Genomic DNA, 21,468 nt, shown 5'->3' on the forward strand with positions numbered 1-21,468 from the left:
GAAAATGCGCAATATGCATCAAAATGAAATTAGGCAGGTGCATATATTAGGGCACCCCAACAGAAAAATCACATCAATATTTAGTAGAGCTTCCTTTAGCAGAAATAACAGCCTATAGACGCTTCTTATAGCCTGTAATGAGTGTCTGGATTCTGGATGAATGTATTTTGGACCATTCCTGATTACAAAACATCTCCAGTTCAGTTAGGTTTGATGACTGCCGAGCATGGACAGCCCGCTTCAAATCACCCCACAGATGTTCAATGATATTCAGGTCTGGGGCCTGGGATGGTCATGTGGTCTTCCATTTCCTCACTATGTTCCTCACAGTGGACACTGACAGCTTATATCTCTGCGATAACTTTTTGTAGCCTTCCCCTAAACCATAATGTAGAACAATCTTTGTTTTCAGGTCATTTGAGAGTTGTTTTGAGGCCCCCATGTTGCCAATCTTCAGAGGAGAGTAAAAGAGAACAACAACTTGCAATTGGCCACCTTAAATACCTTTTCTCATGATAGGATGCACCTGTCTATGAAGTCCAAGGCTTAATGAGCTCACCAAACCAACTGTGTGTTCCAATTAATCAGTGCTAAGTAGTTACAGGTATTCAAATCAACAGAATGACAAGGGTGCCCAAATTTTTGCACCTGTCTAATTTCGTTTTGATGCATATTGCCGATTTTCTGTTAATCCAATAAACCTCATTTCAATACTGAAATATTACTGTGTCCTTCAGTTATTGGATAGATCAAAATGAATATGCTGATCCAAACACCCAAATATTTATAAATGACAATCGTGGAAATTGTCAGGGGTTCCTAAACTTTTGCATACGACTGTAGGCCTCAGGTCAACCTTGTCCTTGTGTAACAATAGGAAGGGCAATTTGCAGGATAAGGCTGCTATCTCAGAGATCCTGCCTTAGAGTTTCCTTTGATTGTACTGAAGGCCAGATGCTTATCTAGACAAGACTGGAGGAAGGACAAGATGCTTTCTATAAAGTAACTCCAAAGTTGAAAGGTGTGAAGGTAGATATTGACTTCCCAGGCCTCAGGAATAGGGATGAAAAAATGTGGAAGCTCCTGTCCCTTAGAACTTGAGCTTCAACAGTCATGTCTTTAAAGCCAGCCACTGAGAAGCAGGATAATGAACCATTCTTTGATACAGAAAGTCCAGAAGAACTGGAATGACTCATGGAGAGTCTGCCAGGAATCTGAATATGTGCAAGTATCACTTCCTTCTGAGCCAGGTCATTGCAATGAGTAACACCAGAATGTGCTCCATCTCAATTCTGCAGAGCAGACAAGGGAAAAGCTGGAGAGGCAAAAAGGTATAGATTAACTGGTCCTATCTGATCAGAGTAACTCGAGCATTCACTGTGAAGGCCTAAGCGTCCCTGGACCTGGCAACAAACTTGTTGGGTTTGCTGATTCTAGATGCCAGAAGGTCCACATCTGATATCCCTCATCTGTGGCAAAGGGCTTGAAACCCTTTTGATGAAGAGCCTTTTTCCCCTGGAATTAGATGCTGATAACTGAGAAAGGCCACCTGAAAATCTTCCACGCCTGAAATGCGGATGGGGGGCAGGGCCACAGTATAGTTCTTCCCGAGAGAGGATCAACTTCACTACCTCCTGAGTGGTGAAGCTTCTGGTGTCCCCTTGATGGTCGATGTAGGCCACGGCCATGGCTTGATCTATATGGATTCTCATCAGGTGTCCTCCAAATTATCCTGAGTTCCAAGATATTGATGGGAAGATGGGCTTTCTCTGAAGACCATGTTCACTGCAATAAGGACTCCTCCCCAGCCCAACAGGCTAATGTCAGCTGCAAGCACTTTTCACATTCTTGGGGGAAATATGTTTCCTGACTGCAGTGCTGGACTGGAAATAAACCAAGTCAGAAGGAGTCTGGCCTTGTGGATCAGATGTATGGTGTTGTCCAAGGACTGGGTCTGTTTGTCTCATGCTGCCAGATTTTGTGTCGCAATGGTCAGGAGTGAAACTGGGCATTTGGCACAGCGTCGAAGGAAACAACCATGACAGCTAATGCAGGAATTAAGTAAGGGTCTCCTTTGGGCCTTGAGGGGCTGGACATGAGTTTAGAAGGGACAAAGTGCAGAAAGATCCTGGACAAGGTTGTGTCTAACATCAGGCCCAAGAATTTCAATCTCAGAGAAGATTCCAGGGACTTTCATGGAGTCTGCAGCGTCCACTGAAAATTGGCTCACAAAGCTAGGAAGGGCTGATCATTTAACAGGAGATTGTACAGGTAACCCACACTGTGTATCTCTTGGCAGTGCCCTTAAAACCAGGGCAAACTCCTTGGTGAAAATCTGGGGTCCGTGAACAGACTAAAGTGTTGATGGGAAGTCTTGTAGGCAGGAATAAAAGAGGGCTTTGCATTCCAGGTAAAGCATACTCCCTAAGGGATCTTCAGGGATATGGCTCTGTCACTGGCAGACCATGGCCCTGGACCCTATGGCTAACTCAATAGCACCCTATGGCTAACACAATGTGATGCCAAGATGAACACTTAAGCAGGTTCCAGTGTTCTTATGAACATTAAAGGCTGGCACCACATTTTCAATCTAGCGGGGTCTAGGTGTGATCCCCAATACTCAGCTGAAGAGTCAACCAATCCGGAAGCTGCAGTAGATGTCAAAGCAGCTATAGTGCAGCCAGGGATCTTGAAAGATAAACAATCTTGATAGAGAAATTAACATAGAATAGAGAAAACCTCCATAGGATGAAGGTAAGCTTCTCCTAGTACAGAGAAAAGAGTCCATCATCCAAGGACATTAGCAAAATACTGAGGCTACGTGGGAATGGGAGGGCTTATTTAGGGGGATGTCCCTGAAGCCTTTCCCTTTTGCCAGTCTTTAGTCATTACAGTGGGTTATTTGCAGCTACCTTCAGGTGATTAAAGATCCTGTGTCCTGTACTGTATGACTAAGAAAATAAAATAACTAATTTGCACCTAATTTATTTCTTAATTTTTATTTTAAGAAGAAATAAAAATAATACCTCATACTCTTGAGAAAACTTTAAGTTGTCATTAGCTTTCAATCTTTCGATGTGATCAGCCAGTTCTAGTATAGGTATGGGAGGATGACTGGCCATGCCTAAAAAGGAAAGGGGATACAATTTGAAGACAAATTCACATGTCAAATCATGTACGCACATACAAGGCACAGTAAAAACAGCAACATGATTATTAATGTGTAAGTAGTAAATGCTGCATGTGTGAGAAGCAGGCAGATAAGTTTGGTTACTTAAAGCTGGACATGCTCTGGAAGGATAAGCTTTGATGCAAGAGACATTACTAGAGATGAGCGAACCAACCGACAGATTTCAGGACTTGTCGCAGATGAAGTTGATTCATAACATACAAATATCCACAAACAATTCTACTAGCCAACCCACTGGATTCAATCTTCTGATTTTCAGTTTACACTCCCCTATAAGACATCAGCCCAGCACCTCAGGCTTACAGGATGGCACACCTATATCAGAGGTGTGAACCCCTGCTATTTCAAGTCAAACCCTTTGTTATTAAGAACCCCTAATCCAATCAGCAACGGTCCCTTCTGACCCACTGTAGGATTGACAATGGAATCCAGAAGGGGGGTTATATTCAATTTACCAGCCCCTAGTGATCTTTGCTGTCCTACAATGCATATCCTACTTAAACAACCTGTTTATGGTTGAAGCTGAAAGAACACTGTAATGGAATGTTTATTACAGTATGAAGTTATTCAGAAAGACAACTCGTGAACTCTGGTGAATCTCTATCAGATTCAATCATTTTGGAGCCGTAAATTACTTAAGGGAAGAAATGTAAAGTACCTATAATCTAAGATTTTTTAAGGAATTGAATACCCATGCTATTAGCTTTTTGGGAAGAATTTTTTTCCCTAACCAGATAAAAACCTAGGAATATCTTGTACATCCTAGAGCCATTCCCAGCTGACCACATGCCAGACATGTAGCTAAGGGGCCTGCTGTCACCGACTGTTATCCCTGTAGCAGAGCTGCTATAGAAGCATTAACACATGTTGGAAGATGCATGTTTTACAGTGTGAGTACTTGTAAAAAAGTAAACAAAAATTCATACTATGGGGTTGATTTACTAAAAGCAAATAAACTGAGAACTTTACAAGTGCAGTTGCACTCATTATCCCCATAGCTTTGTAAATGTGGCAAAGTGTTTTTTTTTCCTTGCACCTGATCGGGTATTCTTTACAAAGTGAAGCTTTATCACATTTACTTTTTTTAAGGAAAACGAGTGCAGCTGCACTTGTAAAGTTCACAGTCTTTTAGCCTTTAGTAAATCCATCCAAATGCAGTTAGATGCAGCTCTTAGCGGCAAATAATAGCAATGCTTTTTTTTTCTTTTTAACACAAACATTGCTCAAGCAACCTTAAAAAGAAAAAAACGTTTTTTTTTTTTTTTTTTAAACTAAATGTAATTACTAATTCATTCTCAATTAAAACATTGCTATCCTTTACTATCCCTTCCTAAACCTTATTTCCCCCTGCCCTTTTTTACTATTTTATTTTGCCAACTTTTTTATACTGTCTTATGAATATGCTTTTCGTGTTTTCATTAATTTTTTTGATCTAGTTTTTTGTAGCATATTCCTTTGTCAACAGCTTGGCCCCATTGCTTTGTACTATAAATATCGTATGTAGAATAATAATAACCAACTCTTGAAAGACAATGCTACTAAAAAACCCTTGTGTGATATTGCCAAATTAGTTGCCATACAAAAATGGCTCCGGTTTGGATTAGGTTATTTTAAAGAAGTTGTTTTTTTTTCTTCACTTCATTTTGCATTTGGTGAATGGAAAAGAGGAGAGTGACTCTTTTATTCAATGACTAGAGGTAGGAGTTTCAGCCTAGGTAAACTGAACATAACCCCCCCAATTCCCACACCACATAATGGGTCATATTATTACCATAATGGTGCTTTAAGACACTCTTATTTTTTAAGTATCTGCCCAATGCTCAAGAACATAGGGGTGCCATGGTATTAGCATAGAAAAGCAACCATATACTTGCAGGCCATTTACTGTGGGGATGATAACTTCTAAGCCTGAAGTCATGGAACACTTTCTTTAAGTGGTAAGGCCATCCTCTTTTATAAAAAGCGAAACAAAAATAAAATAAAACTGACTGATGGAATCTAAACAGCTTGTGGAAGCTATGTTATGAAATTCTTTCATCTCCAGTAGTCACCAAGAGTATTCCCAAAGCCAACTCGCCTAGCCTGAAGGACAATATTGTGCAGTGAATCATGACGTTAGCTAAGTAAAGGAATGTGATACAGTTAAACCACAGGTGAAGGCATTTATTTTACATTGTTTCAAACCCTTTGTTCTGCACCAAATGATATGGAAACTTTGATTAAGTGGTGAAAAAGTAGGGAGCTAAGAGAACATGAAAGCCTCCTAAAAGAAAAGAAAAGGGAGAATTGACATGACTAATGCATAATGAATGAAACTAACTTGAAGAATGGAGGTTACCAGTGTAACCGGCGACACCTGAACCTGAAAAGCAAATGAGTGTATAAATAAAAAACGGGATAATGTCATGAAGAAAATCAGTGGGAAACCTATGTCGTTTTGATAAAATGAAATACTTCATTTTTGAAGACATTTGTAAAGCAAAGGGGTGATATAAAATTGAAATGTGTTAATGGAAAGACAAATGATTTTCACATTAAACCAGTATTATAGTGTGGGACATCAACATGCAAAACATTTACAATATAGCATGCACAGTTGTGTGATAATAGTTATTAGAAGAAAACAATGATAATCAAAGGCCTCAAAAACTATTAGCAGATTGTAGAGGGTTACAGCTATGGACACAGGAAAAAAATGTAGTTATTCTTAAAGAGTTCCAAGCCCAACCCCTGAAAAATGTCTACAACCTACCTAAGGTGTAAACATCTGTGTCTTATTAGGACAGAAAAACACAATAAAGGGGGACTACAGCAACCTGCCAGTTGCAGACATGTTACCTTGCAACTAGCAAGGCTTGCATTAACATTGCAGTATCGCATCGTAGTAAAGGGGTTTAACATTTTGATCAAGGAGATACAAACTGACCAAGTATCTTTAGTATTAGGTTCAACAACAGCTGGAGGCTGGAGAAGCACACTCATGACATATCATGACCCAACCTCAGCTCATAATGGAGAAATAACTGGCCAGTGGATTTGAATTAGCACACCCCCAAGAATTTGTTAACAAAATCAATTTTGGGGGCTTAAAGTGGATTTCATAGTAAAAAATACATCATGATACAAATTTACTCTAATGTATTTTATTTCCTACATGACTATTTAAAACTGCAGTGTCTACTGAAGAATCGGAAATCTGTAACCTGAATGGCTGTATTCATTCTAAATTTATGAAGCGATGAGCCAGGTACCAGAAATGTATTTAGTTGAGATAAAAACTGGGTGCTACAGCTACATAGAAACAAAGAATGCATCATGGTAATCCAGATCAAGCACCCCTATAGAGAAATGTGGGTAGTGCATAGTCAACATAGGACAATAAAAGACTTTTTAAAACTAATGGTTGATTGATGTGTAGGATATACAGTAAGTGTACTTGTACAGCAAAAAAAGAGAAAAAGAAAAAGAAAAGACAAAGATGTTTAGACCTTTCTGAGTGAATCATGGGAGAGAGTTATTATCATAGAAAGACTGAGTGGTAGTTTGACTAGAGGGGGAAGACACAGAGCCAATCAGGGAGGCATATAGGACTGAATTACTGTTCAAAGCTGTAAAGAGCAAAAGCCAACTGAAGATGGGAAACAAATTAGTAACAACAGTAGAATCAGATTGTTAAGCACATACACAGAATTCACAGACACAAAATCATGCACATACAGTGATGTGTTACATGACTAATAATATTAATTATATTACTTTAACAAAATCATGGCGCTCCCTAATGAACAAAGGATTTGGCTTTTTCACATCAAAATGTAGGCAATACAAAGAGACATACTGTACAAGTTGGCATATGTGACCCACTCCAATCCTTGTACTAAGTGGGTTTGTTATGTCATGTAGTCCCTCTTGGGTCTTTATACCATAAACTGCAGCTGGGAGCATAATGTTAGTAATGTGATTTATTTATATATTCAAACAAAAACATGAATGCATTTTATCGGCTTAAAATGTGGCTTAGATTAAAAATAAAAATAAATCTAAATTCAGAAATATAATGTAATACACCAAAGTTGATCCAGCAGACAATCTAAAGCTGAACTTTAGGCAAATATAAAATACACACATTAATACAGCTCTGTAGTCATTAATACACCACTAGGTGTATTTTTCTAATGTAGGCACCTGAAATCCAATTTAGAGCACATCTCAGACTGGGAGAAACCCCACAAGGAGCCAGTGAGTTGTGATGCAGTGCCAACAAAGGACATTCTTGTTAGGAGGAGAGAGCAAGGTGGGACAGAGAGATGAGCTCATCAGTGTGCTGCATCTCCTAACTGTCCAGTCACACAGGCTGGGGAAGGGACAAATCCAGAAAGTGTTGCTTCACTGCAGCAGATGAAAATCAGGCTTTGTCAGATGGAAATGTGATGTGTGGCTGAGTTTTGTAAATATCAGGACAGGGTGAACAGAAATAAAAAACCCTTTGGCAGGTGAACCTTCTTCCTTTTAATTATTTAGAGTGTGTATTTTTGGGAAAAAAGTACATAGTTCTAGTTCCCTAACCGTTTAATTTTTCAGTTCTTTTTGTCCCTAAACCCCTTGAAGTCCAAGAGCATTTTTTCATTTTTGGTAATGTCTCGATTATACTTATAGTGTTTGTAGTCTATCGTAACATATTATACATCACTTTTTTTGAGACAGATAAGGCCTAATTTGGTAGCAAGTTTTCTTGGTTTTATTTTGAGAACCCCCATATGTATACCACAAAATATTAACAAAGTTTGCTGATTAAAATATCATAATAGTGTAAATTTGATGTAATGCAGAGGGGTGGTAAAGCTCAAAGCGAACATATATGTTTTACTTTAGGATAGCTTTATTCTCCTTTCGATGCTGCACTGCGATGCAGGCAGCAAATACATATTGTATTTATTTTTAGGATATGTGCTTTTAGGATAACCCTACTCAGAGGAAATAGTTTATTGTCTCATCCTTTCTGATGTAAACTTAATGCGGAAGAACTGTGTTCACAGCAATCTGCTACAGGCACTCCTATGGAGTACTGTATAGCAAGATCAAGACCAAGAACTGATTGTTTCAGCTCCTCGGCTTAGCGCTGGACCCCAACTATCACAAACAGTTGTCGTTTCCAGTGCTACTGCCAATGGGGGTTGCAGGAACTACTGAGGCTGGGTGACCATTTCAAATGGCACTGGCTGGCTCTAGAATACTGTCACTATCCCTATGCCATTTTTAAATGCTGTTGGAGACTACAATAGTTATTAACCACTTGCCGACCGCCTCACGTCTATATACGTCAACAGAGCGGCACGGGCAGGCAAAATCACGTACCTGGTACGTGATTGCCTTCCCGCGGGCGGGGGGTCTGATCGGACCCCCCCCCCCCGGTGCCAGCGGCGGTCGGCATTTGTCTAGGAGCGATCAGAGATGAGGGGGAGGCCATCCGATCGTGGCCCCCCCTCGCGATCGCTCCCAGCCAATGAGAAACATCCCCTGCCTGTGTATAGTACACACAGGCAGAGGATGTGATGTCATCTCTCCTCGGCTTGGCAGTTTTCGTTCCGACGCCGAGGAGAGAAGACATCCGAGTAAGTGTAAAACACTACACAACACAGTAGAACATGCCAGGCACACTAAACACCCCCGATCCCCCCCCGATCGCCCCCCCATCCCCCCCCCAATCACCCCCCCCCGTCACAAACTGACACCAAGCTGTTTTTTTTTTTTTTTTCCTGATTACTGATTGGTGTCAGTTTGTGAGAGTTAGAAGTGTTAGGGCAGTGAGTGGTAGCCCCCTGTAGGTCTAGGGTACCCCCCTAACCCCCCTAATAAAGTTTTAACCCCTTGATCACCCCCCGTCACCAGTGTCGCTAAGCGATCATTTTTCTGATCGCTGTATTAGTGTCGCTGGTGACGCTAGTTAGTGAGGTAAATATTTAGGTTCGCCGTCAGCGTTTTATAGCGACAGGGACCCCCATATACTACCTAATAAATGTTTTAACCCCTTGATTGCCCCCTAGTTAACCCTTTCACCACTGATCACTGTATAACCGTTACAGGTGACGCTGGTTAGTTTGTTTATTTTTTATAGTGTCAGGGCACCCGCCGTTTATTACCGAATAAAGGTTTAGCCCCCCGATCGCCCGGCGGTGATATGCGTCGCCCCAGGCAGCGTCAGATTAGCGCCAGTACCGCTAACACCCACGCACGCAGCATACGCCTCCCTTAGTGGTATAGTATCTAAACGGATCAATATCTGATCCGATCAGATCTATACTAGCGTCCCCAGCAGTTTAGGGTTCCCAAAAACGCAGTGTTAGCGGGATCAGCCCAGATACCTGCTAGCACCTGCATTTTGCCCCTCTGCCCGGCTCGGCCCAGCCCACCCAAGTGCAGTATCGATCGATCACTGTCACTTACAAAACACTAAACGCATAACTGCAGCGTTCGCAGAGTCAGGCCTGATCCCTGCGATCGCTAACAGTTTTCTTGGTATCTTTTTGGTGAAATGGCAAGCACCAGCCCCAGGCAGCGTCAGGTTAGTGCCAGTAGCGCTAACACCCACGCACCGTACACCTCCCTTAGTGGTATAGTATCTGAACGCATCAATATCTGATCCGATCAGATCTATACTAGCGTCCCCAGCAGTTTAGGATTCCCAAAAACGCAGTGTTAGTGGGATCAGCCCAGATACCTGCTAGCACCTGCGTTTTGCCCCTCCGCCCGGCCCAGCCCAGCCCACCCAAGTGTAGTATCGATCGATCACTGTCACTTACAAAACACTAAACACATAACTGCAGCGTTCGCAGAGTCAGGCCTGATCCCTGCGATCGCTAACAGTTTTTTTGGTAGCGTTTTGGTGAACTGGCAAGCGCCAGCGGCCTAGTACACCCCGGTCGTAGTCAAACCAGCACTGCAGTAACACTTGGTGACGTGGCGAGTCCCATAAGTGCAGCTCAAGCTGGTGAGGTGGCAAGCACAAGTAGTGTCCCGCTGCCACCAAGAAGACGAACACAGGCCCGTCGTGCCCATAGTGCCCTTCCTGCTGCATTCACCAATCCTAATTGGGAAACCACCGCTTCTGCAGCGCCCGTACTTCCCCCATTCACATCCCCAACCAAATGCAGTCGGCTGCATGAGAGGCATTTTCTTTATGTCCTCCCGAGTACCCCTACCCAACGAACCCCCCCAAAAAAGATGTCGTGTCTGCAGCAAGCGCGGATATAGGCGTGACACCCTCTATTATTGTCCCTCCTGTCCTGACAATCCTGGTCTTTGCATTGGTGAATGTTTTGAACGCTACCATTCACTAGTTGAGTATTAGCGTAGGGTACAGCATTGCACAGACTAGGACACACTTTCACAGGGTCTTCCAAGATGCCATCGCATTTTGAGAGACCCGAACCTGGAACCGGTTACAGTTATAAAAGTTACAGTTACAAAAAAAAGTGTAAAAAAAAAAAAAAAAAACACAAACAAAAATAAAAAAAAATAAATAGTTGTCGTTTTATTGTTCTCTCTCTCTCTATTCTCTCTCTCTATGGTTCTGCTCTTTTTTACTGTATTCTATTCTGCAATGTTTTATTGTTATTATGTTTTATCATGTTTGCTTTTCAGGTATGCAATTTTTTATACTTTACTGTTCACTGTGCTTTATTGTTAACCATTTTTTTGTCTTCAGGTACGCCATTCACGACTTTGAGTGGTTATACCAGAATGATGCCTGCAGGTTTAGGTATCATCTTGGTATCATTCTTTTCAGCCAGCGGTCGGCTTTCATGTAAAAGCAATCCTAGCGGCTAATTAGCCTCTAGACTGCTTTTACAAGCAGTGGGAGGGAATGCCCCCCCCCCCACCGTCTTCCATGTTTTTCTCTGGCTCTCCTGTTTCAACAGGGAACCTGAGAATGCAGCCGGTGATTCAGCCAGCTGACCATAGAGCTGATCAGAGACCAGAGTGGCTCCAAACATCTCTATGGCCTAAGAAACCGGAAGCTACGAGCATTTTATGACTTAGATTTCGCCGGATGTAAACAGCGCCATTGGGAAATTGGGGAAGCATTTTTTCACACCGATCTTGGTGTGGTCAGATGCTTTGAGGGCAGAGGAGAGATCTAGGGTCTAATAGACCCCAATTTTTTCAAAAAAGAGTACCTGTCACTACCTATTGCTATCATAGGGGATATTTACATTCCCTGAGATAACAATAAAAATGATTAAAAAAAAAAATGAAAGGAACAGTTTAAAAATAAGATAAAAAAGCAAAAAAATAATAAAGAAAAAAAAAAAAAAAAAAAAAAAGCACCCCTGTCCCCCCTGCTCTCGCACTAAGGCGAACGCAAGCGTCGGTCTGGCGTCAAATGTAAACAGCAATTGCACCATGCATGTGAGGTGTCACCGCGAACGTCAGATGGAGGGCAGTAATTTTAGCAGTAGACCTCCTCTGTAAATCTAAAGTGGTAACCTGTAAAGGCTTTTAAAGGCTTTTAAAAATGTATTAATTTTGTTGCCACTGCACGTTTGTGCGCAATTTTAAAGCATGTCATGTTTGGTATCCATGTACTCGGCCTAAGATCATCTTTTTTATTTCATCAAACATTTGGGCAATATAGTGTGTTTTAGTGCATTAAAATTTAAAAAAGTGTGTTTTTTCCACAAAAAATGCGTTTGAAAAATCGCTGCGCAAATACTGTCTGAAAAAAAAAAAATGAAACACCCACCATTTTAATCTGTAGGGCATTTGCTTTAAAAAAATATATAATGTTTGGGGGTTCAAAGTAATTTTCTTGCAAAACAAAATAATTTTTTCATGTAATCAAAAAGTGTCAGAAAGGGCTTTGTATTCAAGTGGTTAGAAGAGTGGGTGATGTGTGACATAAGCTTCTAAATGTTGTGCATAAAATGCCAAGACAGTTCAAAACCCCCCCAAATGACCCCATTTTGGAAAGTAGACACCCCAAGCTATTTGCTAAGAGGCATGTCGAGTCCATGGAATATTTTATATTGTGACACAAGTTGCAGGAAAGAGACAAATTTTTTTTTTTTTTGCACAAAGTTGTCACTAAATGATATATTGCTCAAACATGCCATTGGGATATGTGAAATTACACCCCAAAATAAATTCTGTTGCTTTTCCTGAGTATGGGGATACCGCATGTGTGGGACTTTTTGGGAGCCTAGCCGCGCACGGGACCCCGAAATCCAAGCACCGCCTTCAGGCTTTCTAAGGGCGTACATTTTTGAATTCACTCTTCACTGCCTATCACAGTTTTGGAGGCCATGGAATGCCCAGGTGGCACAAAACCCCCCCAAATGACCCCATTTTGGAAAGTAGACACCCCAAGCTATTTGCTGAGAGGTATAGTGAGTATTTTGCAGACCTCACTTTTTGTCACAAAGTTTTGAAAATTGAAAAAAGAAAAAAAAAAAAAATTTTTCTGGTCTTTCTTCATTTTCAAAAACAAATGAGAGCTGCAAAATACTCACCATGCCTCTCAGCAAATAGCTTGGAGTGTCTACTTTCCAAAATGGGGTCATTTGGGGGGGGGTTGTGCCATCATGGCATTTTATGGCCTTCAAAACTGTGATAGGCAACGAGGAGTGAAATCAAAAATTTATGCCCTTAGAAATCCTGAAGGCGGTGCTTGGTTTTTGGGGCCCCGTACGCGGCTAGGCTCCCAAAAAGTCCCACACATGTGGTATCCCCGTACTCAGGAGAAGCAGCTGAATGTATTTTGGGGTGCAATTCCACATATGCCCATGGCCTGTGTGAGCAATATATCATTTAGTGACAACTTTTTGTAATTTTTTTTTTTTTTTTTTTGTCATTATTCAATCACTTGGGACAAAAAAAAATAAATATTCAATGGGCTCAACATGCCTCTCAGCAATTTCCTTGGGGTGTCTACTTTCCAAAATGGGGTCATTTGGGGGTTTTGTACTACCCTGCCATTTTAGCACCTCAAGAAATGACATAGGCAGTCATAAACTAAAAGCTGTGCAAATTCCAGAAAATGTACCCTAGTTTGTAGACGCTATAACTTTTGCGCAAACCAATAAATATATGCTTATTGACATTTTTTTTACCAAAGACATGTGGCCGAATACATTTTGGCCTAAATGTATGACTAAAATTGAGTTTATTGGATTTTTTTTATAACAAAAAGTAGAAAATATCATTTTTTTTCAAAATTTTCTGTTTTTTTCCGTTTATAGCGCAAAAAATAAAAACGGCAGAGGTGATCAAATACCATCAAAAGAAAGCTCTATTTGTGGGAAGAAAAGGACGCAAATTTCGTTTGGGTACAGCATTGCATGACCGCGCAATTAGCAGTTAAAGCGACGCAGTGCCGAATTGTAAAAAGTGCTCTGGTCAGGAAGGGGGTAAAACCTTCCGGGGCTGAAGTGGTTAAATAAAATGTCATTTTGTAGGGATATTCTCATACCACAACTGGTTGACAGTCATATAGGAACAGCCATGTCAATACATCTAATCTAATCTGTGTGATGTAATCATAAATATTTATTTTTTTTGCAGAAATTCCAAAGCCTTCTAGGCAACTATTGAATAATAGGCTTACCTTATTTACTACTTTATATATCTTCAGAGCTAATAGACATAATGCCCTTTGTGTCAGGTCATTCCATGTAGTTTAATAACTCGCTGAGTCAGTAAAGACTGCTAAATGAAAGGCCAAACCATCTCATCTATTTAAATATTGATGCAGCCTAATTAGCCATTCTTACCTAATTAATAAACACTGTAAGCTGTTATTTTTATATATAAATGTATACATGGTTTCATGGCTACAGGATAACTAATATGTTTAGGCAATCACCTTGAAGTCTCATTGATTAAGTAAAAGCTTTCTTTTTGTGGTTTTAAATGGGCTTTAACATAGATTTATGACGTATAATAACTGTAGTCTTATGAGGTTCTGGAATAGCAGTGCAAACACTTAAAGGCACTGCAATTTTTAACAGCATTTGGAAAGGCAAAGGTACTGGCCAATATTTTAACAACCCACTACTACTATTACGACTAATTTAAAATAATATTACCAGATCGTATATGCTAAATAAATGAAAGCAATTTCTCCAGCATTTTATAGTTAGAAATATGACACAAATATCCACTTCAGCTCTAACACTTGAATCCCCCCTTTAGACCAAAATATATTGTTTAAAAGGACTAAGAAGGCATAATTTTCTGATATTGTCTAGCAAAAAATATTTTCTATGTATCTTTTAGGCAAAAAAAAAAAGAAAAATCAAAACTAAGTGTTAGTTTAATAAAAATTAAAAAATAACACTAAAATTATGATGAAAGCATTGCAAAAATATTTACAAATTAAATTAAGTATTTGTTTTTTCAATTCTGAACTTTTTAAAAAGTGATTTAAAGAAAAAAAAAATATAAACAAAAAAAAAGCTAAAATGTTTACATATTAATGGTTTATATATGTCAACTCCTTGTGCACTCATATAGATTTTATTTGGATGGATTACAGCCAGTGTTGACACCTATTTCCAGAATTAGGATAATCCTAAAAAATTAGGACTGTTTCCACAACAGATGCTTACAGTACTTCACACCCTTAGGGCTCATTTACGCTAGCATTAGCTCTGCATTCTGTGACTTCATTACTGCCTGTTTAAACCCCTAAAGACCCACACCACATGTGTGTGCATTGCACATGGTTGCCAGGCAGTTGTGGTTCAGCCCTATTTAGATGAATAGGTTATGTTCGGTGGGCAGTACTACCTGCCAAAAGCAACCGGGGGGGGGGGGGGGGGTGACATTTTTGATATGTGCACCCCGTCCATTTTCTTTGCAGCTTAAGGGGGAGCTGTTGGAAGGTGGTAAAAACAGGGTTCAGCTGCGTGTTTCTATGGAGTCATAACCAGAAGTGTAAACCTAGCCTTAAAGTGATCATGCTGTACCTCAAAAACACTAAACTTCAGGTTGTTTGGGGAATTTATATTTTTAAAATATGTGTATCAAACATAGTACAGTATGTCTCATAATAAATGTTTCCTAAAAATGTAAAAGACAAAAAATACTTCATATTTGGCACACATACACAAGTTTTGATTTACAATTTAAAAATTGGCTTAAATGATCAGATTAAAAAAAGACTTGAGATACTTTCATTGGTTTAAAGTAATGATTGAGAATCATACTACTCACCTGGTGTCTGGAAATTAAGACGCCTGAGTTCAACAGGATCAGTGGGATGATGGGATGGGATCTCTTTATTGTTAGGCAAACTGCTCTTTCTCGAGTCTGACTCCGTCCTTTTCCTGTATAAGAAAACTTACAGTAAGATACAATCTGCCAGTGTAGCTTGCGACATTACAACAGTATAGGTACACGATCATATAAGTGAAACAAAAATATACAGCATCAGTAAACCTATATATTAATATAATAATGATTTTTCCAAAAACTATTAAAATAAATATATATGTGAACAACCAAATGCTATTAATTTAAAAATGATCACATGTATAAGAAGATAACCCTTCAAAGCTAATCTCCTTTCCTGAGTGTCCCCCCACAGCCAACTGTTTGCTATAGGGGCACTTGTGTGGGCATGCTCCCAAGCTGACCTGTGTGCATTCATAGGCACACACAGTGTAGCTTGGCCACACCCCCTGCTCCCTCCTCATCGGGTCTTATTGACAGCAGCAGGAGCCATTAGCTCCCTCTGCTATCAATTGATCTTGTGAGAGCAGGGAGAGAGACCATAGCTACTGTGGATGGGCACAGCGCTGGATCGATGTAGGACTCAGATAAGTATTTGGGGAAGGGGGGAACAAACAGCTAATGAAAGTTTTTTTTACCTTAACCCCTTTGAATCAATGGTACGCATATATATGCGGCCTTCCGGCAGATGGGCTTTAACTCCAAACGCCCGTATATATGTGGCCCTGTGTAAACAACTTACCATGCTGAGAGCAAGCTCCCTGCATGCTCCCAGTATGGTAGCCAGGGGAATCGGCAAGCTCCCGATGCATACTTGCGATCGGGAATGTTCCGATCATGTGACCGCTGTGACAGCCAATAACAGCGGTCACATGAACTGCTGGAAACAATTAAATAAAATACTCCAGCGCTAACAAGCATGTGCTCAGTGAAAATATATAACCAAAAATACTGCTGCTAGCACGAAAATAGGATTCACACCTCACCTATACAGTATATTGCAACTTTAAAAATAAAACTGTGCCCGTGCAATAAATTATTTATTATAATCTTCATAGTGTGAAATTATTAAAGTACAATTAGTGAAAAATACCAACAAATTTAAAATGCTCAGTAAAGTGCTTTCTGTGCAATAAATGCAATGGGGGTTATTTACTAAAGGAAAATCCACTTTGCACTTGAAAGTGTACTGAAAGTGCACTTGGAAGTGCAGTCGCTGTAGATCCGAGGGGGACATGCAAGGAAAATAAAAAACAACATTTTAGCTTGCACATGATTGGATGATAAAATCAGCAGAGCTTCCACTCATTTCAGATCTACCCCTTAGATTTAGAGCGACTGCACTTTCAAGTGCACTTTCAAGTACACTGAAAGTGCAAATTGGATTTGCCTTTCGTAAATAACCCCCACTGTGTGCAATTCATAATAAATGTGTGTGTGGTGGAGAAAGTTTTATGTATAAATCTTTATTCGTTTACCATCTTACCAAAGTATAGCACACTAATGAAAATGTACACAGGACACTGATATATATATATATATATATATATATATATATATATATATATATATATATATATATATATATATATATATATACTGTATACATTTTTGAATGGACTGTTTATGACTTTATTTTATTATATTATTTATGTGACACACATTTATTATGAATTGCGCACATTGGGGGTTATTTACGAAAGGCAAATCCACTTTGCACTGCAAGTGCACTTGGAAGTGCAGTCGCTCTAAATCTAAGGGGTAGATCTGAAATGAGTGGAAGCTCTGCTGATTTTATCATCCAATCATATGCAAGCTAAAATGCTGTTTTTTATTTTCCTTGCATGTCCCCCTCGGATCTATAGTGACTGCACTTTCAAATGCACTGGCAGTGTAAAGTGGATTTTCCTTTAGTAAATAACCCCCATTGTCTTAATGGCACAGAAAGCAATTCACTGAGCATTTGTTGGTATTTTTCACTAATTGCACTTTATTAATTTCACACTATGAAGATTATAGTAAATCATTTATTGCGCAGGCACAGTTTGATTTTTAATATTTTTAAGGTCATATAAACTGAAAGCCCACCTCCGCCTATCAGCTTTTAGAACTCTTAAAGGGCCGGGAGATGGTTGGCGGGAAGGAGTTAATGCAGGTAAAGCAATAAGGTAAATATCTTTTGACTTTAGAATCAGAACCATTTTAAAGTAATCCTGGCACTTGCTAAACTAGGTAGACAATTGTTTTAATTTAAATCAATTTACTTGAGTGAGTTGCTATTATATAATTTACTAATATGTACTTAGAAAACAACATTCTGAAACTGTTTTATTAAATATGCTCATACTCAAGTGACCTTCTTCCAAATATTATTCCTTTTTTATGGACATTTATCCAGAATTTCAGTGGAACTCTGTTTCAATTTTCTTAAATGTATAGTAGATGTCAGTGGGAAAAGTGTTACTTTTTTGTTAACAGACCACTGACATAGAGACAGATGGAGGCCTACAAGAGCATATTAGCTCATTTATATGTTGTCAATTTACTGGGGCTTCTCAATTGTGTTAAGGAGCCAAGACTATTGCTTTTTGTAAACATATGGCTAATTGTTTTCTGGACAACACTGACTGATTCCCCTTGCAAATGCTTCTCTGGCTTTGCATGCTTGAAATCATCTACCACCTTTTGGATGAAGCGAGTTACAATGAGCTCAAGCCATGGCTGAGTTGTTTAATGTGTGACAAAGAACTCATCAGTTTCCTATCTTAATAAAATCTCATCCCAGTGCCATTTTCGGCAAGCATTTTCTGTGCACTTTTAGCATAACAAAGACTAGGAGTTTATTACCTATACAAAAGTATTGGAAACATTTAATTATTTGTAGGTGATGATATCAGCAAGCTGAATACTAATTACAGAAAATAAGCCCCGACAAGTCTTGCAAGTGAGCTCAAGAAGAGAAAATTAATAAATTCTGTGACTTGCCGGCAAGGTCTTCACTTCGAATAACAAAGCTAAATTAGAATAGGAATACTCAATAATGGTTTGGTAAGTCAGCTATGGTGTATTTGTTAGCATTACAAAGGTTTCTTGTTGATTTTTCACCCACAGAAAATATGGTTCAACTTTCAGTTCCTCTCTAACAACATGTTTTTACATTTCAAATAGTAAAACGTTTTTAACTTGTACTCTTAGACATATATTATGCAGATATTCTAAAATGTCTATTTTTTTACAGCCAGAAGAGTATGGCATTCATTGGGATGCACTTATAGTTTACAATTCTGAAGAACCTAGTTTTTATTCATTGTTGCAGAGGAGCAGCTAAAATGTCTTGAGCTGTAATATAGGCTCTGACCCAGAAAGCTTAAAAAGTATCATTAGCGAGTGATAACTTAAAACTTATAATAACGCATGTACAGTATGTGCTATGTATGCATGATAAAGTTATGTACATGAAGTCATACTGCACATGATATGTTGTAGATATCCAGTATTTCTCTGTACAGTGTCTGGGTCCCAGCCATTTCACACACAGCCAAATTAGAGAAGTATGTTCCAAGGTTTATCATTGTTTCTATAGATCTGTCAGTAGATTTTTGTGCAGTGGGTCAGTTATGCTACTTAGTCTTCCAAACTTCCTTAGGGCATAGGCCCAGGAACATCTGGTGAAAACCTAAATGCATATCTGTATATACAGTATATACAAACACATGCACACACACACACTGGTCAGTTATTATACTACTGTGAAACACTTCTCACCTGTCTGGTTTACTGCTCCATTTTAAAGAAGCACAAAAGAAAAAGGTTAAATGTTAGATGACAAGTAAAGCTCCAAATTTATATGTATTACTTGATAGTTACCTAAAACACAGAGATCACTACAGCCTCTTATATTATATGCAAGCAATTAAGCACAAATAAAATCAAATCATAATGAAACTGAATATCCCATTATTATGTGTTTTAACAGATATTTCACATAATGCTGACCATAACTTCACTTTATGTACACCACCTCAATTTGCTGGTGGGGAAAGTATGTTGAAACTATCTACGAACTTGAAGTTCTAACCCATGACTTGCCATGAGCCACCTTAGAAGGTGGCAGCAAAGCAGTCTTGCCTCACAGAGAGCCAGGACTGTGAAGGAGTGTGGGTAAATATTTTATGACTCTAAATGGTAATACTCATAGCAGTGGCAGAAAAAAAGCTATGTAACTAAAGTACATTTTTGGCATCAGTTCAACGTGAAGTGTTAGCATTGAAAAAAATTATTTAACTGCTTGCCGAACAGCTGCTGCAGTTTTACTGTGGCAGAATGGCACGGCCGGGTCAAAACAACGTTACCTTATGTCACTTCATCTTTTGGCCACTAGGGGCAAGTGCGTGCCACCAGAGGAGCGCGCGCACGCCTGCAGCATGTGCCCGGAGCAAATGCGAGTGCCCGGTGGGCGCGATGACCGCTGGGCACCCGCAATCACTCGTGACAGAGCGAGAACCAGGATCTGTGTGTGTAAACACACAGATCCCGGTTCTTTCAGGGGAGTAGAGACAAATCGTGTGTTCATAGTTCATACTAAGTATGAACAACGATCTCTCGCTCCTCCTAGACAGTCCCATCCCCCCTAAAGTTAGAACACATCTAGGGAACACAGTTAACCCCTTGATCACCCCCTGGTGTTAACCCCTTCCCTGCCAGTGACATTTAGACAGTAATCATTGCATTTTTATAGCACGGATTGCTGTATAATTGTCAATGGTCCCAAAAATGTGTCAAAAGTCCAATTTGTCCACTGCAATATTGCAGCCCCGATAAAAATCCCAGATCGCCGCCATTACTAGTAAAAAAAAAAAATAATAATAATAAAAATGCCATAAATCTATCCCCTATTTTGTAGATGCTATAACTTTTGCACAAACCAATCAATATACGCTTATTGCGATTTTTATTACCAAAAATATGTAGAAGAATACATATCAGCCTAAACTGAGGAAAAAATTTGCTTTTTTATAAAAAATGGGGGTACTTATTATAGCAACAAGGACAAAATATTGTGTTTTTTCAAAATTGTCGCTCTTTTTTTGTTTATAGCGCAAAAAATAAAAAACGCAGAGATGATCACATAATACCAAAAGAAAACTCTATTTGTGTGAAAAAAAAGGACGTCAATATTGTTTGAGTACAACACTGCACAACCGCGCAATTGTCAGTAAAAGCAACGCAGTGCTGTATCGCAAAAAATGGCCTGGTCATTGAGCAGCCAAATCTTCTGGGGCTGAAGTGGTTAAACACAAAAGTGCAAAGGCCAAAGTGCATTTGCACATAAGCAGTTGGTTTAAAAACTCTTTCACTACCAATACAATGAACTGTGAATTTGTGGAAGCTAACATAGATAGTCTTGATTTATAATAAGAATTTGAATATTATTAGTTCATTAGGTTACACTAAACGTGAATGTACTGAAGTGATCTTATAAAGCATACACATTAGGAGGAAAAGATCACCACTACTCCTGACTAGCCCAGGTGAATAAATGATAAGGAATGACCTCAGCCTACATGTCTCCACCAAACCACACACTCTGATGCATTTTGCCCCACCCACCGGAGCTTTGTCATAGGGACTGTGCAGAGTTGCCAAAGCGTAAATGAACAAGCTGAAGTTAGAAGATGATTGGTTACCATCCACAGCTGCACCAGATTCTGTGTTCACCGGTTTTAGTAAATCTCACCCTCCATGTCATTTTTGTACAAATACCAATATAATTATGCTGCATGAACTCCAGGTGTCACTTTTATTGCACACAATTACACAAAAATCCAGTAAAACTTACCTCTTATAAAGAAGAATTGCTATCACAATACAGATGATGAAAACCACAGCAAGAACTGGTCCCACTACCCATATCAATCCCTCTTCTTCATCTGTCATTGGCTGTGGATCAAGTTCCATAGATACAACTGGATCTGAATAGGGGCTTGTGGCATACATTGTCTGAAAATATGCAGTTATGAATCAGTATCTAACAGTTTTGTTCATAT

At 39.4% G+C, this 21,468-nt stretch overlaps 1 protein-coding gene across 35 annotated transcripts in view; it reads right to left on the bottom strand.

Annotated features, from left to right (window-relative positions):
- Positions 1-21,468, bottom strand: part of PTPRD (protein tyrosine phosphatase receptor type D) — a 2,697,868-nt gene that overhangs the window by 147,478 nt on the left and 2,528,922 nt on the right. For 14 of the 35 annotated variants that reach the window (XM_073635233.1, XM_073635219.1, XM_073635212.1 and 11 more), the window contains 5 exons: positions 21,261-21,421; positions 19,187-19,201; positions 15,404-15,516; positions 5,511-5,552; positions 3,027-3,124 (listed from right to left, as the gene is read on the bottom strand). In XM_073635233.1, the coding sequence (XP_073491334.1) occupies positions 3,027-3,124; positions 5,511-5,552; positions 15,404-15,516; positions 19,187-19,201; positions 21,261-21,421 (429 nt within the window). The remainder of the gene's footprint in view (positions 1-3,026; positions 3,125-5,510; positions 5,553-15,403; positions 15,517-19,186; positions 19,202-21,260; positions 21,422-21,468) is intronic. The other 21 variants (XM_073635296.1, XM_073635279.1, XM_073635336.1 and 18 more) reach the window with 5 other exon arrangements.

The sequence above is a fragment of the Aquarana catesbeiana genome, linkage group LG01 (assembly GCF_042186555.1).
Source record: "Aquarana catesbeiana isolate 2022-GZ linkage group LG01, ASM4218655v1, whole genome shotgun sequence".
Taxonomy (NCBI): domain Eukaryota; kingdom Metazoa; phylum Chordata; class Amphibia; order Anura; family Ranidae; genus Aquarana; species Aquarana catesbeiana.